At 44.3% G+C, this 14676-nt stretch overlaps 2 protein-coding genes across 5 annotated transcripts in view; one reads left to right on the top strand and one right to left on the bottom strand.

Moving 5' to 3' along the window:
- The first annotated feature begins 38 nt into the window (after positions 1 to 38).
- On the top strand, positions 39 to 13012 carry GNRH1 (gonadotropin releasing hormone 1). 2 transcript variants are annotated; one of them, XR_012156326.1, is made up of 4 exons: positions 39 to 1651; positions 2198 to 2339; positions 3831 to 4250; positions 6691 to 13012. XR_012156326.1 is itself a non-coding variant. In XM_073325326.1 (4 exons), exons 1-4 carry the CDS (start codon positions 1572 to 1574, stop codon positions 6726 to 6728), a joined length of 360 nt encoding a protein of 119 aa, XP_073181427.1. In that variant the 5' UTR covers positions 39 to 1571; the 3' UTR covers positions 6729 to 13012. The 2 variants fall into 2 exon arrangements, 1 of the variants encoding a protein (XP_073181427.1); XM_073325326.1 differs by having other exon boundaries at positions 3831 to 3926; positions 6687 to 13012.
- Positions 7107 to 14676, bottom strand: part of DOCK5 (dedicator of cytokinesis 5) — a 140980-nt gene continuing 133410 nt past the window's right edge. For all 3 annotated transcript variants that reach the window (XM_073325314.1, XM_073325315.1, XM_073325318.1), the window contains one exon: positions 7107 to 14223. In XM_073325314.1, coding sequence (XP_073181415.1) covers positions 14122 to 14223 — 102 coding nt within the window. In that variant the 3' untranslated portion in view covers positions 7107 to 14121. The remainder of the gene's footprint in view (positions 14224 to 14676) is intronic.

Here is a 14676-nt window from a genome sequence, read left to right as displayed (position 1 = left end):
GTTGTGAAAATACAAGACATTTAAAATGCTTTGCCGCAACGTATATGACTCTTATTTAGGTGGACCAAGGAAAATATAAGCTGGAAAAAGTCTGACTTGCAAGTGAAAGGCAAATTATGTTTTGTGTACTAAAAGCGTTAATGACCAGACGTTGAAAAATGCAGAGCAGACTTTCAAAAGAGCTAAGTTCCCTTTTAGGCATCATAATTGAGAGCCAGGTTTTTCAAGAGAGTTCAGCACCTGGCCACTGGATCACAATGGGAACTGGTAGGTCCTGAAGCCCCTTTTGAAAATCTGGTTCCAGTTGTGTTTGCGGGGCAGTTGGAAATCTGGCCGTGTGTGTCTGCAAAGCCTATCTGTTGTTGATTTGAGGAAAGGTTTTGACTTCTAAAATACAAGAAATAAACAAAAACTATGCAAGTCCTTTCCTATGTTCTGTAACTTACCTCTAGGTATTATTTCACTTACTAAACCATTTTAACAGCTTGATTAGTTGTATCAGCAGGAGTCGTGTGTTAGCCCTTCCTGTTGAGATGTTACATTAGGAGAGAAAATTGCTCTTTTCCCAAAGTAACTAAATCCTCCTTAAAATACTTTAATCTTTATCAAATTACTTCTTAATCCGTTAATCTGAAAGGGGAGAGGAGGACTGTGAATGGGCTACTAAAAACGAGGGCTTGGGTATTTCACTACTTACATGCACAGTGGGGAGCATGGGAGCAAACAGCTGGATAAAAATTCAGATTTTTGCAGCAAAGTTTGAGTTTAACCCCTTGTTATTGGCGCCTATCAGCATATTTATAGTCTGCGATACCTTTCAGCTCCAAAAGGTGTATAGGTCACTGCTTAAAGGCATCAATATAGTTTGTTGTTGCAGTAGTACCTAGGAGCCCCAAGTCCTGGACTAGCACCCCATGGTTGTAAATGCTGTACAAACACACAACGAAAAGACAGCCCATGCCCCAATCTCAGTAATATAGTTGTCTACTGCATCATCCAAATTATACTTTCAGCTTTATAGAACCAAGAATCTCAAAACACTTAAACATATTGACTACAGTTTCAAAGTATCTCAGCACCCAATGGGCATTCAACGTACTGAGCATTTTTGCAAATCTGCCTGCTTGTTTTGGTGCCTAAATGGAAGCTGAGCGCTTTGTAAAATGTGGCCCTTGAGGTCTGATGTACAGAGATGCTTGGCGTTTAACGAACTGAATTCCTTGTACATTTAAATTGTTGCACACAGTACTGGTTGCATCTCAACAATTCCAAACTTACCCAGGATGTACTTTCTACTTAAAATAATTAAGAGCCATTGAAAAGAAAAATGAGGATTTTCCCTAGGGAACCTCCGATTTCTGGCTTCTTAAAAGAAAGACTGTTTATGGCTCTTAGTGACAACACTCAGCTGAATTTAATAGCTACACCCGGGGTGTGCCAATTACATGCTTCACTTCTGGTACGCTATAGCAAATTTAAGAACAAAATTACAGTCCACATGAGACCATTAAATTGTCACCTGCAGGGAAAGCTTCAGTATTAGGAGAAGATACGTGTATATAAAAAGCAAGATGACAGGTCCAACAGGTAGGATATTCTCTGAAGAAGCAGAGCTGGAATTATTCATTCAGCAGCTCCTCTCATCGAGAAGGTAATGTACTTGAACCAGACCATGCATTGCATTTTGCACACTCAGTGTGCCTAGATGCTTGACTGGGAAAGACTGCAGGGCATTCTTCAAGGAGTGAGGTATTAGAAGAGGAACTGATTAAATTGAATGGATCAGTTGCAATAGCCTGCACCAAAACCCTGGGATCTAGACGCTCCTGAAACTCTGGGGAGGTGTCCAAATTGTGCAGATGGCCCTTCTCTTTATAACGGGCTAACCCTTAATCCTGGAGTTGAGCACATCCAGATCTTTTAGAAATACGCTTGAGCTACAGCTGGATTTCAGGTGCATTTCAGAAATACAAATATGGTCATGGTTTTGTAGTAAAAGAATTGAGCCATAACCCCAATATACTAAACTGATTATTGAATAATCGGGTATGGGGTGGGTGGGGGGATTTGTGACCCATGGATTCTCAGCAGCTGTTTGCAAGTATAGGTGCAATTTGTCTTTTTATAGAGTACCCCACTCCCCCATCTTTGTTCAGTCCCTGTACTATTTTTGCCTTTATATTTTGCTTTCTGGTAGAATGGAGAAGACCATGAAGCTCTTTGTAAGTTTCCTCCTGTTTATTCTGTCTGTGGAGATTTGCTTGGCTCAACACTGGTCTTATGGCCTGCAACCAGGAGGAAAGCGAGATGCTGAAAATCTGGTAGAATCATTCCAAGAGGTAGGTTCTTGGTTTTAAAATGACACTTTATTCAGTGTACCTTTCCTCACATGCCCTCCGGGGGATGAGAGCAGAATAGCAGCCTGAGAATCTAAAGGTATGTCTACACTGCAATTAATCCCCATGGATTCCCGTCAGCTGAAGGATTGTGGGCTATAAAACTGCAGTATAGACACCTGAACCCAGCTGTCTACATTGCAGTTGCATAGCCCTGAGCCCCAGCCAGCTCCTGCTGGCCAGCTGTGGGTGGATAATTGCAGTGCAGACATCTAATACATTTTTAAAAACTTTTTGGAAAATTTTCATTTTAGTGAAAGAGGCCAGCTTGACAGCCCTGGAGACCCAGTTCTAGCAACAGAAGAGAGACAGTGGCAGCTTCCCCTGTCTGTCTAAGCACTGCTGTGTGTTTTATTTTAAAATCGGAACATCTCATGTTTGATGGGAGGGAACGCCTCTAAGAACGAGAGTTTCTAGTTTCAGCCAGTCCGTAACTTCTCTGCTATTTTGTCAGCTAAGATTCCAGTCAGCTATTTTGTGATGGCAACGCTCGCTCCACTTGAGCTCAGGGAGGACAAGGAACAGCTGCCCACTGGCAACTGGTCACTGTAGCGAAGTGAAGCCTCGCCAGTGCGGCGCCTCCTGCCAGTCGTCTGGGAATTAGCTCTTTTCCAGCGTATGGAGCGCCTTCTGCAGGCTGGTATCTCGCCTGCTACTGGCTCCGTGTCCCTCTCACACCCCGGTGCCCCTTTAGCTCGGGGTTCTGCCACCAGCAGTAACCCACAGTCTGGGTCTCCCCTCCCAGGGGAACCCTCAACCCTCTAGCCCCTCCTTGCCTCAGTGGCTACTGCCAGTCATCGTCTGGCCCCCGCTCACTGGGGCAAACTGTAGTGTGTCATGGCCACTCATCGTTGGCAAGGAGGTCGGACCAGCTGCCTCTGCCTATCTCTGGGCTGCACCTTCCAGCCCCGTACCTGCATAGGCCTTTACCAAGTCCTCAGCCTGGGGAGTGGCCTGGCTGGAGTGCCCCAGCTCTGCTCCGCTCCGCTCCGCTCCAGGTATTGTTTTCTCCCCAGCAGCTAGATCCGTCTCTCTCCACAGCTCAAGAGAGGGACCTAGCTCCTCCCTGAGCCCTTATAACAGGGCCAGGTGGGGCTGCTTCCCCAATCAGCTGAGCCTTTTCTCTCGGGAGTGGGGTAACTGCCCTGCTACAGTCACATGTTGGCCATTCACTTGGATTCAAACTAGTAACCAGAGCTGAAAGCCTTTGTCCGCCATTTCCATTTGTTGGCACTTTCTAACTTCTGTGATTCATCTATACTTTCCGGAGCATTTCTGAAACGTACCATAACAAAAGTGGGATAATACTGGTTATCTGTAGTGGGAGGGAGAATGGTGAATTTGAAGTAGAAAAGCATGTCCATCTAGCATAGTAGTGTAGGCCTTTAGCAGAAGATTCTCTGTCCATGAGACTTGTATCCTCTTCTAATTCAGCTTGCCAGTGAAATGGAAAAAATAGATGAACTGCAGCATTTTGAATGCACTGGCCCACATCAGCGCTCCATGCTTGGTGGTCTGAAGGGAGCTCTGGTAAGTAAAGCTTTGATTTATTATGATGGAAACTCAAAGGACCATTTTTGGTGGGGGGTGTTGGTGCTTAGCAATGCTGGTTCTGCCTCTGCACCAACTGAGAAAATAAAATCAAAAGTCAGATAAATTTTACCCTCATCCTAATTCTATGCAGCATTCATAGTTTGTTAATCCCACAGAGTAACTCTGCCAGCTGAAGGATCAGGCCATATGGATGCTGCTCCCTCTAATGTGCACTCACTGCAGAGTGTCTATTCCGGTACAAGCTGCAAAGGAAAAATAGCAGAACGTTCATGAACAGACCAGCAGAGCCCCGACAGGCAAGTGCAGAGAAGTCTAGTGTCCAACCTAGAATTTTGGGCAAAGGTTTTCAGACATCACAAGGGGTTTTCTGGGCCTCGTTTTCATGTGTCCAACCGGTACTTTAAATAGGACAGATGCTCAGCACTGTCTGAAAATCAGAGCCTTTTGAGATGTCTCAGGAAAAGCACCTAAATACTGAGGCAATCAAAATCACTAGTCCTGTTTGAAAATCTTGGCCTTCCCATTTACCCACTAACTCTTTCCTTCAATCAACTGACTGAACAAATGCAAACCTCAGCTAGGAGACGGCCCTGGAAAGTTGCAGTGCTCAGCGGTTCGCAGAACATAGGGGCCAAACTCTGACTTTGCAGCAGTGTACATAAGTAAGCTTTGACTTCAAATGGGAACTGTATGTTCAAATTACTTAAATTGTGAACTCTTCAGGGCAGGGATTTTTTTTATAGTACCTAGCACAATGGGGTCCTGGCCTATGGCTGGGCCTCCTGGCCTCTACTCCAATACAAATAATGAATAATGATTTCTGGAAATATTAACACAAGGATCTTTCTCCTGTGAAAACCTTTATTGGGGAAGCGGAAAGAGCAGCCAGTGAGTCATCTGAATGCTTCTTACCCATTTAGGAGGAAGTACTTTCCTTTCTTTCTCATAGGTGAAGGCTCACTAATTGGATTTTCAGGTTTGCCAACCCCAAATTACTTTTAAAATATCTTTGCAATCTTACATGGTATGATGAAAGAAGGGTTTAATGCAGAAGCTCAAGAATTATGTATCTGCTTCTCCTCTGGTATGCGTCATACACGCTGTGGCCAGCGGACTACCACTTGTCCACAGCTCACTTGCTACGGTCTGCAGTGAGCTGGCTGCTCATTTGGCGCTGGCTCCTCCTTTCCAGCCGCTGAATGACACAAGTGACATTCAATCTCTCCCCTCTATAACTTTTCCATGTAACCAATTGTTGCAGTTGCTAAAGGGATGTTTTGCAACCAGCTAGTGGAAAGTAAGGTGATTCACACAAAAATGAGTGTGTCGGGGGGAGGGAGAGAGAGACAGATGGGAGGCTAATCTCAATTTCAGGTCTCAAGGAGGCTAATCTCAATGGTTTCCCAGAGGAAATACACCTATAGGCTAAAGGGTAGAGCAATCTCTTTGCCAGAGGTCCCCAAAGAGTAGGGGGAGGGTACGGACAGGGGTAAGTGGGGGGCGTGCAAGATAAAATGTTTCCAGACCACTGCTCTATGCAATTCAATCGTTGACTTCTGAGGCTGTTAATTAGTTGCATTGATACCAGACTTTATCCTCTAGATCCTATATTTACAGAACAGAGTGAGACGGAAGGATAGGCCAGTGGTTTGTGGGTTAGCACGAGAATCAGAATGGGATTCAACTCCATGCTCAGCCACACTTCCTATGAGAGCTTTGGCAAGCCATTTCAGTGCCTAAATTCCTTTAAAATCTGGCCCTGTGGAAGCAGCCAGGCACCTAGTGGGATTTTCAATAGGAATTAGACATGTAAGCTCTTTTGAAAGCACCTATATACCTTAAAAAGCTGGGACTCAGTGTCTTTGTAAAACAGGGATAACCACATTTTCCTACCTCCCAGGGGAGTTGAGGATAAATACCTTAAAGCTTGTCAGGTGCTTGCATACCTTAGTAATGGGAGCCCTATAAAGTACTTATCTATTCTAGTTTGGGAGAAAGACAGTATAGTTCCCTAGACTATATCAATAGAATCTCAGGCTACAAGAATAATAGACGGGGCAAGGTAGATCAGTACCTGAATGGCAGACTAGATACTGCAGGAAGCGGTGCTGTGACAGGCCAGAGATACGCGTCGCAGAAAGTAAGATTTTAGCTCTGGTAGTCTGGTCAAAGGCTAAATTTGTAGAGGGACACTTAACATATTGATATTTCAAATGACATTTCTTCGCTACTTGTCCTAAACTGCTGTTGCTATTCAGTGTTAAATAGTCTGTGTTGCATTTCAGGGGTGGGCAAACTGCTAGATTAGTGGTTCTCAAACTTTTGTACTGGTGACGCCTTTCACATAGCGCGACCCCCCGTTCTAAAGGAAAAACACTTCAATATATTAAACACCATTATAAATGCTGGAGGTAAAGCAGGGTTTGGGGTGGAGGCTGACCCCTTGCCACCCCCAGAGAGTCCCAACCCCCACTTTGAGAACCCCTGTGCTAGATGTAGGAGTGGGATGAAAGAAACTATTATAAATGTAAGGTATGGTGTACTGCACTCTCACCAACCTGAGCAGGTGGCAGAGATCTGCTTAGTTGAGATTTGTGTGGTTCTAGCCCTCTTCCTGACAGAGACCCTCCATGCAGAATATATTTTAGTATGGCACCTGGCCTTAAAATTCTAAACCAAGTAATTTTTTCCTTTTTTTTTTTTTTAAAATATCAAATTATACAATGTGTGTTACAGGCAGGTCTGATTGAAGGAGAAGCGGAGCAAAAGAAGATCTGAATTCATGAAGGCAAATGGAATAAAGGACCAGTTACTGTAACATTTCAAAGCAATGATTTAACTTTAAGGTCTGACCTCTGTTTAGATTACAGTGTCATGTGTATAAATGTTCAAATACAAAAACCACACTGAGATGTTGGGAAAAAAATTTTGGGTGGAGTATAAGATAAATGACCGCTTGGGGCAATGGACTGGGCTACAAGAGACTTGGATACTACTTGCCACTGACCTGCTGTGTGACTTTTCACATGTAGAGTCTCTTGCAAAATGAGCCCGTTATGTTTGTTGGGGCCTCTGGACGTTAGTGTAATACATCTAAGTTACCTACTATTAAACAACACACAATTTCACAAGTCCATGCATGGAAGACATTTAGGGTGTTTTTTCCCCAGTTTGCTCAATCTACATTTATTTAAAAAAATATTTACAAACTTTACAACAGTAAACACACTGTTTTCCAAACATGTACATTTGTACACCTTGCTTTACAGTCTCAGTAAATAATATGCTATTTAATCAGAGGCACAGAATCCCTTTTCCAAAGCTTGGCTCTGGCCCTGTCTTCAGAACCAGTTGAAAAGCTGTGTGTATGGGTGAGTCAGCTGCAGGGGGATATGAAGCTACTTGCAGCCCACAGTGGTTTTAAAAACTTAAATAATCAAGTCAAGTACCTCCAAGGAATCAACCTGGTCATGTTATGCCGCAACATAAAAGTAAGTTTCCCCAGCATTCAAGAGGAACATATCCCCTACTGCTGGTATTAAATGGTCAAAATACCAATATCATTAAGTAACACATACAGGGAGACAGATCAGGCCAACATCATCTGTATATGTTAACGGTATGTGGCATGATGATCTCAACTCAGTTCTCATTAGGCTATTACACTAGTGGGACACAGTGGAAGCTGAGGGCCAGTCTATACTACAAACAGTGCAGCTACACCTCTGTGGCACTGTGAAGATGTTCTAAGCCAACAGGAGAGAGCTCACGCATCAGCTTAGTTACTCCACCTCTGCCAGAGGTGGTAGCTACGTTGGCAGGAGAAACTCCCCTGCTGACATAGTGCTGTCTATGTGGTCCATATAACTTCATTGCTCAGGGGTGTGGATTTTTCACACCCCTGAGCGACCTAGTTACACTGAAGTGTGTAGTGTAAACCTGGCCCGAGTTAGGCCAACACTGGGCATGTGCATTTGAAAGTCACTCCCTTTAATGTCAGGAGATCAGTTTGACCATGCTACTCAGGTGTTTTCAGGTTCCCCTGGAATCTTAGACGGAGGTTCTTGCGGGGCATTTACATAGTTTGGTCTACAGCTGTTGCTGGAAATGAAAACAGCGACATATATATGATAGAACAGCTTTTAACAAACAGCTGGGATTGAAACAGTCAGGAATGTTTTCACTACCCCCCCCCCCCAAAACATTACAGTTAAATTACAGACATATCAGTCTTTTTCATATTACCATTTACAATTATAAAAATAAATAAGGACAGTAAGTCTGGAGCAATGAATCCTACATTATCACTACAAGTCTAACTCACGGTTCATTTGTGGAAGGTATGCTGGCTGGCACAAAGTAGGAAAGTTTATTAGATGCAAATTTTCCACTCCTTCTCGATAGGCACGGCTGCATTGTCTGCCACTGCTCCGCCCAGAACACTTTTCACTTGAGTCAACCTCCTTTCCTAATCTAATAATCCACTGAAAGGGAAAAGTGCCCATTTCTCCCCCAGGCATGGATAAGAACCTGTAATATTTTAAATCAAATTTATCCTGGCATTACAAATTTTAATTAAAAAGCACCCAAAAAGCAAGGGTCACACAAATTTCTCAGTGGAAAAAATGTGAATAGACTAGCAAGGCCAGAAGGGACCATTGTGATCATCTAGTCGGACCTCCTGTATAATGCACGCCAGGGAACTTCCCTAAAATAATTCTTGTCCGAACTAAAGCAGATCTTTTAGGAAAACTGTCAGTCGGGATTTAAAAGGTTCTGGGACTCGAAACCTAACACTCATTTTGAACAGCGTAGTTAGGAAGTGAGATTACGTATATATTTCAATGCAGACTGGATTTTTGGTTTCCAGGTTTGGGTTTTTTAACCTTACGGTCAGCACAGAAGTAAGCTTTCATTTCTGCCGTGGACTGATTATATCATGGTGGGACTTGTTTTTTTGTCATCCTTGGGCGAGACTGGGTAAAATTTTCAAAAGCATTCCAAGAATTTAGAAGCCTAACTCCCCTTATCAAAATGAATTTAGGTGCCTAAGTCCCATTTACTTTCCATGAAACTTAGGTTTCTGAGGGCCAGATTTTCAAAGCTATTTAGGAGCCGAATGATGCAGATAGGTATCTTGTGGGATTTTCAGAAATGCCAAGCTCCCACAGATTTAATCCTTAGATGCCTAAATACCTTTAAAAATCTGGCAGTTAAGCGCCTCTGTCTCTTCTGAAAATGGGAACAAGGCTCCTAAATCACTTTGATACTTGAAAATTTTGCCCCTTGTCTTCAATAGAAACAATCTGAATTATACCAGCTGAGGATCTGACCCCTTGAGCCCAGTCAGCAATACACCTCTAAGGAAACAAACTTCCATTCGTGAGCATGTTTTCCACCCAATGAGAAGAAAGGGAGTAGGAGAGGCTAACACAAGTTAGAGACAGATTGAAGACATGGCAAAAAAAACCTCCCCTAACTATTGGCCCCCATCCTCAAGTGAGAGTTTAAAGATGAAGGAAATACACAGTACCTCAAATCCTCCGCATCCTCCTTATGCACCAGCTGCCCTGTCCCCCTCCTGTAGAAGTGAGGTCTAAACAATCTCAAACTGGCCAGACGACACGCCATCAAGAAGCAAAGCCTGAATTGTGCAGCCAACACATCAAGGCAAACCGTAAGGAAGTTGTCAGGCAAGTTGGTGCCAGGGAACAACCTGTTTAAGAGCTCAACCCATAATGAAGGCCAAGAATCAAAATGTGGCTTGTATCAGCCACAGCTCCACAAAACAACAACAACAACAAAAGCTTGAAGCTTCTTGAAGTTCAGAGTCAATAGACAGAGCTTCCTACAGCTCTCCTGTCTGTGTTAGCCTTAGGTGATTAGTTTAGCCGCTTGGTGCTTGGTAACTCGGGTTTTAGTACTGTTGAGTTACAACAAGCAGGAGGGAAAGTAACTGCTGACAATCCTAACAGTTAGCAGCTCTCTCTGGATGGCAGAGTTTTAACCCCTTACATACCAGGTACTTTGTCCATCAATCCTCTCCGTACCAAGGCTGAAAAATGGGAAAGAACAGGAATTTAAAACAGAGGTGGAAGGAGGAAATGTTGCTAGAGGTCAGATTTGGATCCAAAGTTCGGGGGTGTCTGGATTGAGGTTTTGAGTTTGGCTCATTCTAGAGTTAAGGCTGCACAGTTCTTTCCAAATTTGAGGGTTGTTCAAATCTGGGCTTTTTGATCAGGCCCATTTCTCCTCTTACATACAGTTGGCAAGCATCCAAAATATACCAGGCTAATGGAGTAGATCAAAACACAGAGAAATAAAACTAGAGATGAACCAGACAGTACTGCAATATCCCTGCCTAGCTCTCTTACTTATGGTGGGAAAAGCCACTTGCTGTAGTTCTTGCAAACATTCATGCTTTCTGCCTGATATAAAGAGCGAGAGGAAATGTACCATGACATCCATTTTGTGCTCGGAATATTCCCTCTTTTGCAAGGAAATTAAGTAAGTATGTGGCTGATACTGACTGATCGGTGGAGGACTGGAAAAGTGACAATTAAGACAAGGTGAAATATGCACGCACGCTATTCACTTGTACCAGACCTTACAATCCTCGCTCAGACAAAATTCTTATGGACTTCAGTGAGGGTTTTGAGTAAGGATTTCAGGATTTTGTGTGCGCGTGTATCAGGGATGGCAGGAAAAGTCGGGGCGGGGGAGGAACAAAAAAAGAAAACCCTGAGGTTTTCAAGTCAAGCAATGTCTGTGTCCAAGAATGTAATGTGGAACTGACAATCTCTATGATGCCCTGGGGATTGGAGGCAGGGGTGGAATATGGTCAAGATGTTCAGAAAGGTTTTCAAAGCTTTCCCTGGAGAAGGCAGCTGCCCAAAAGACAGTTGTGTGTGCACTATAGCAAACACAGCTGTAGGCATATGTGATGTGACTGCAGTGTGACTTCTAAAATGTCTCCAACTTATTTTGTGATGTGAATCTGATATGAGCCTTTAATGAATGCAATCTGTTTAGGGAGCCATACGGGCAGCACAGTGAATGCAGTTTCTGCAGGTTTCTGTTTTCATCCAAACAGACACCAAAGAAACATATTACAGAAGATCGGATAGTTCCAGTCTGAATAAAAATAATTACAATAAGATTGCTATACTATTGGACAGTGTTTTACTAAGGCTTAAAGGCCTTTTGTTTTTCAATGAGGTAATGAAACTAGTTTGTATAGCAATAGCAAGAGAAATTATGTTGAAATGGCCTATGTTAAAAATATGATAAATGTTTTGAATATTGCAGGCCACATCCTCAGCAGTGTTTTCAGTGGCTCTATATGATTTAAACCACTGGAGGATCTGGCCTTCTAATTAGAGATGGTCCCGAACCAAAGCTCTGCTCCACTTGCAAAGTTTGGCTCCAGATCTGAATTGCCACCACATTTGCAGGTGGATCCATTGCTAGGACAGGGCTGAACCAAAATCATCACGAGAGGCATAAGGATTCAGCAATCAGAACTTAGCAGAAGGGTTTTTGATCCAGTCACACAGAGTATGTTTACATTGCAGTAAAGACTCAGGGCATGGCTGCATCAGCTGACTTGGGCTCGGGCTGTGGGGCTATAAAATTTCAGCGTAGATGACTGGGCTCGATCTGGAGTCCAGGCTTTGAGACCCCACAGTGGGGAGGACCTCAAAGTCTGGGCTCGGGCTACATTCCCAGCCCAAACATCTGCACTGATATTTTTAGCCCTGCAGCCCAAGTCCTGGGAGGTCATGTCAACTGACCCGGGTTTTGAGTCTCGGTGCCATGGACTTTTTATTGTAGTGTAGACATACCTTAAGATACTTGGGTGATAATCATAATATACAAGCCGAGACAGAGAAAGGGAATGCAGAATATAGTCCACCTAGTTCTTTCATTTGTTTTGCAGAGCTAAAAAGAACAAGCACACATTTTAAAATTGACCTCAGCTATTCAGATCATCATGTGACCAGAAAAATATGGACAGCGTTCAGAGCGATGAAAATGAGCAGGGTGCTGGAGAGACTGATTTATGAAACAAGATTACAAGAGTTATGATAATGACCTACCTATTGGGACAAGTGATGACGAAGGGCCTGATCCAAAGCCCGCCAAATTCAACAGAAAGATGCCCATAGACTCCAGCGGTCTCTGGATCACACCCTGAGGGAAGGACCGCAAAACTGGTCTACATGCTTTTGAAGGATATTGACACCAAGCAGAGGAAGGAATTATTTAGGGTGGCAAGTGGCAGTATAAATAGGAGTAATGGAATGAAGTTATAGAAGGGAAAATTTAGACTATCAGGCAGTGAAAACTTATTAAACAGAATGCTGCTGCCATCCACTGAAAACAACAGAAGAAAGGAATAACTAATTAAGAGAGAAGAATTAGAACCAATTCCATAAAATATCCCTGAACAGCATAATTGTCAAATTCACCAAACACAGCCCACAAGGAACCGGAGCAACCCAAGAAACCAGAAACTTCAGGGTGAACGGCCCAGTCTTTCACGTCCCTCTCAGGCCTAGGTGCGACTCATTTGAGTTTAGTGATTGTTAAAAGTTAGGCCAAGCGTTTTGTGTGCAGAACACAATGGAAGCTCCCAGACAAAAGGCACAAGGAGAGTTGCAACAACAGGGTACAGTAAGGGGGTGTGTTTGTGAGTGCATGGATTGGAAGGTTGTCGGCCAAGAGTTCAACTGGGACTTGAAAAGCTAATGGTTATTGAGCTTGGGTTACGAGATTCAGATGTACATCTATACTGTGATAAAAACCAAGTCTCAGAGCCTAGGTCAACTAGGGTGACCAAACGTCCTGATATCAGGGACTTTGTCTTATATACACAACTAACCCCCCACCCCCATCCCCGAAAAAAAAAGTGTGCTGATTTTTCACACTTGCTAACGTCAACAGTGTAGATGCTTGGGAGTCCGGGTTCCGAGACCCTCCCCACTCGTGGGGTCCCCCAGAGCCCAGGCTCCAGCCCCAGCCTGAACCTCTGTACTGTTATCTTATAGCCCCGCAGCCCAAGCCCCGGGAGCTTCAGTCAGCTGATCCGGGCCAGCTGCGGCCACGGCGTGGGTCTTTCCTCACAATGGAGACATAATCTCTGTCCTCTTGATGAGCAGCCCATGCTGATAACTGCAACCTGTTAATGCTAAAGCAACGAGTACCACAGGAGAGAGGACTTTTTTGCACCATTGTTCAATTATTTAAAAAAAAAAAAGGGGGGGATGTCGTAGTGTAGTGTGTCCCGAGGGCACACAGGCTGAGCAGATGGGATAACACAAGCGGAGCATCAACTGCTTTGCGGTATTCAAACAAGAATCAAAAGCAAAGGTCTGAGGCAGTGTTGGTGAACCCAAACTCTCCATTGGGAGTGCGCTACCACCATTGTTGGCCCAAGTGTGAGCAACCTGCCCTCACCTTTAATACATGGGGTGACCAGCAGAGACATTGGGGTCCTGCAGGTGATGTTCATTTTTGCTCCCAGCAGGTCTCAAGACACACTCAGAACCTCATGAGGCCGCTTGAATTGAGGAGGAACATCACATGTTAGGATCCGTCGTCTCCCAGGGCTGCATTTCACAGATGGAAATGACTGTAATCTGGTCCATTCCATGCAAATCAGGACACCCTTACTCCCACTTGACCCTCCGCCCCACCAGTGGGGCTGCATAGGTATCAACCGGTAATGCAAACATGCTGGGGCAGTGTAAGAAGTGTTTTGTATGGACCTGGCTTGCCTCGGTTTAAGTGCTGCTGCAAATCCTTTTTTACACCAACGGGGCAACTCTGCACAAGGGGTTTGCACTGACGCCGTTACACTTGTGCAACGACCACCAGTACAGACAAGCCCTTTTGGGGTACGAGTCTCAGATTTCTGGTAACACTGCCTCCATTTTAAAGCTCACAGAGTTCCCCATAGGGCTTAATGTGTGCAAGGAAAATCAGAGGATTGGGAATGCAAAGTATATACAGTTCAAGTGGCTTATTTTGGAATTACCTGGGGAAAACTCCCAGGGAAGGGAATGGAAGATGGGATCACCAGTCTTTAGGGCTGGAAAGAGCCAGAGTGTCAGAAACAGAAAAGCAGCCCATTTCACTCAAGGCGTTAGAGGGTACGCAGAGGGAATCCTTATTGTAATCCCTGCTCCGAAGAGACGACGCTGGACTTTCTTGCTTTCGGAGGCGGAGGGGGAGGTTTGACTTCACGTCTGCTGGGCAGTGGTGGGGCAACCTGGGAAGATAAAACACATAACCATAGGGGTGAGAAGTTCTGCTCTACCAGGCAACAGACGTCTAGATGGTGCTGCAGTCCGGGCTATTTATTTCAGGATCAAATCCTCCAATTCCACTCCAAACGGAACTTCTCAGCACCAGACGATGGAACACAAGTCTGGGAACCAGTACATTTGGGTTCTGCCTCTGACTCGCTGTCTGAGTTTCAGCAAATCTGTGTGCCACAGTTTTCCCATCTGCAAAATGGGGACAATACTACAGTGCTGGAGCCTTGAAATACCACCCGTCCTGATGGGTGCACTCCACTGAGTAACACCGCGGGCCTGATTTTCCATTGAGCTGCAACTTGTGTGATCATTTGCACAGGTGCAGCGAGGGCCAAGTGGGTGTAAAATGCTACCCAGTCAGAATGGTAGCATTTACATCTCTTTGCACTCCTGTAAATGACTGC

Source organism: Lepidochelys kempii, chromosome 26 (assembly GCF_965140265.1).
Source record: "Lepidochelys kempii isolate rLepKem1 chromosome 26, rLepKem1.hap2, whole genome shotgun sequence".
NCBI lineage: Eukaryota > Metazoa > Chordata > Testudines > Cheloniidae > Lepidochelys > Lepidochelys kempii.
This window is presented reverse-complemented; position numbering and strand designations above follow the sequence as displayed.